At 58.9% G+C, this 1,592-nt stretch overlaps 1 protein-coding gene across 2 annotated transcripts in view; it reads right to left on the minus strand.

Annotated features, from left to right (window-relative positions):
- The window catches only part of LOC103917394 (ATP-dependent RNA helicase DDX25-like), a 2,489-nt gene extending 929 nt beyond the window's left edge, over positions 1-1,560 (minus strand). The window contains exons 1-3 of one of the 2 annotated variants that reach the window (XM_009324521.1): positions 1,428-1,560; positions 1,072-1,260; positions 74-241 (exon numbers count right to left, since the gene is read on the minus strand). In XM_009324521.1, the coding sequence (XP_009322796.1) occupies positions 216-241; positions 1,072-1,260; positions 1,428-1,557 (345 nt within the window). In that variant the 5' untranslated portion in view covers positions 1,558-1,560 and the 3' untranslated portion in view covers positions 74-215. Of the gene's footprint in view, positions 1-73; positions 242-1,071; positions 1,261-1,427 lie in introns of those variants that run through there. The other variant, XM_009324520.1, reaches the window with a different exon arrangement.
- Between the last annotated feature and the right edge of the window lie 32 nt (positions 1,561-1,592).

The raw sequence follows: 1,592 nt of genomic DNA on the forward strand, positions 1-1,592 counted from the left end.
TCCGACGCGACGCGGGGATGGGGAAAGGATCGTTGATCCCCGTCAGGCAGCCCCCGGCCCTCGGATCGCGACGTCACGGCGTTAAAAAGCAAAAGTCAGGTCGGTGGGAGCTCATCCCCTCGGATTTTCACCCCGTGGAAATCCCACACTGGGCTCCTTTGGCTAATTCCGGCCGTGGCTGCGGTCGGACCCGTCCACCTCGGGGTTAAAGCTGCTCACCGCAGTTGTCCCGACGCTTCTGCTGCTCAGAAAAAAAAATTAAAATAAAAAAATTAAAAAAATAAAAAAAATCAATCTTTGCCAGACTATCGGGCTCGTGCCTCCTCTGCCCGGTGCCTGCCGCCGGCTGGTTCGGTTTTTAAATTTAAAGGACAAAGCTGCCAAGGCAGCTCAGCAGCCCCGAGGCCGAAGCTGAGGGAGGGACGTGGTTTTCCGCAGGCCGAAAGTTTTCGATCACCTTCTTTTCCCTAAAAATAAAGATTTAAAAAAAAAAAATCACAGGGAAAACAGGCACCGGGATTTGAAAAGCCACCGGTGCAGCCGCGGCATCTTGCCAATCCCGTGAAAAATCCCCTCGGCGTTGACCGCCGACAGTGGGTTCGCAGCCAGGAAGAGACCTGCGCCATTTCAGCTGCCGGCTTCTCTCCCACAGCCAGGGCTGAGCTAAGCCGGGGCACCGGCCGCCCCGGGACAGGGGTCTGCAGGGGAAAGGCAGGTAAAATGCCTGAAGGAGGGAAGAAAAAAAGAAAAAAACCCCAAAAAAAACAACAAAAAAAAGAGGTGCTGAGGCATCCTGGGTACTTGTAACGTCCCTCGGAAGTCGCGTGCAACCTCCCAGGCTGTTCCTCCGAAACTCCGGCTGCTAAAGGGGGGGAAAAAAAAACCCCCCAACCCTAAAAGGGTGAGGGGCCGAAAGGAAAAGCCGCGTCTGTCGCCTGGAGCGAGTGGGATGAGCCCCGGGGAGAAGAGCAGCCCAACAGGGTCCCTTTGCAGCTGGGAAAACGAGCCGGAGGGGGATCACCAGATCCCAAAACCGCCTTCCCGGAGAGGTGGATACGCGCGGATACTCACGGAAATGCTCCTCTATCATCTGCACCAGCCCCACGTTCTGGCTTTCCACCATGCTGAAGGCGATGCCCTTCTTCCCAAAGCGTCCCGTCCGCCCGATGCGGTGGAGGTAGGTCTCGAAATCCGGCTCGCTCTTCTGATCGGTGGGGAGGCCGAAGTTCACCACGACGGTGACCTGCTGCACGTCGATCCCTGGGAAAAAAGAGGGAAAGGGGCCGTGGCGAGGGATCACCTCACCCCGCAGGGCGGGGAGGATCCCTTGCTCCAGCCCACGCTGCCACCGGAAGAACCAGAGGCCGGGGAAGCGCGTTTTCGCGCCCTCGGGAAGGCAAAGGGGCGTTGGGTTTTCCCGGAGGTACCTCTGGCGCAGACGTTGGTGGCGATGAGGACCTTCTCCTTCCCGTCGCGAAAGCGCTGGATGACGCCGGCCCGCTGGGCGACCGTCAGCTCCGCCGTCAGGATGGCAACCTGGTGCCCGTCCTGGCTCATCTCCACCGAAAGCCAGGCCGCGCTCCTCCGCGTCT

This window comes from Pygoscelis adeliae, unplaced genomic scaffold (assembly GCF_000699105.1).
Source record: "Pygoscelis adeliae isolate BGI_AS28 unplaced genomic scaffold, ASM69910v1 Scaffold945, whole genome shotgun sequence".
Lineage (NCBI taxonomy): Eukaryota > Metazoa > Chordata > Aves > Sphenisciformes > Spheniscidae > Pygoscelis > Pygoscelis adeliae.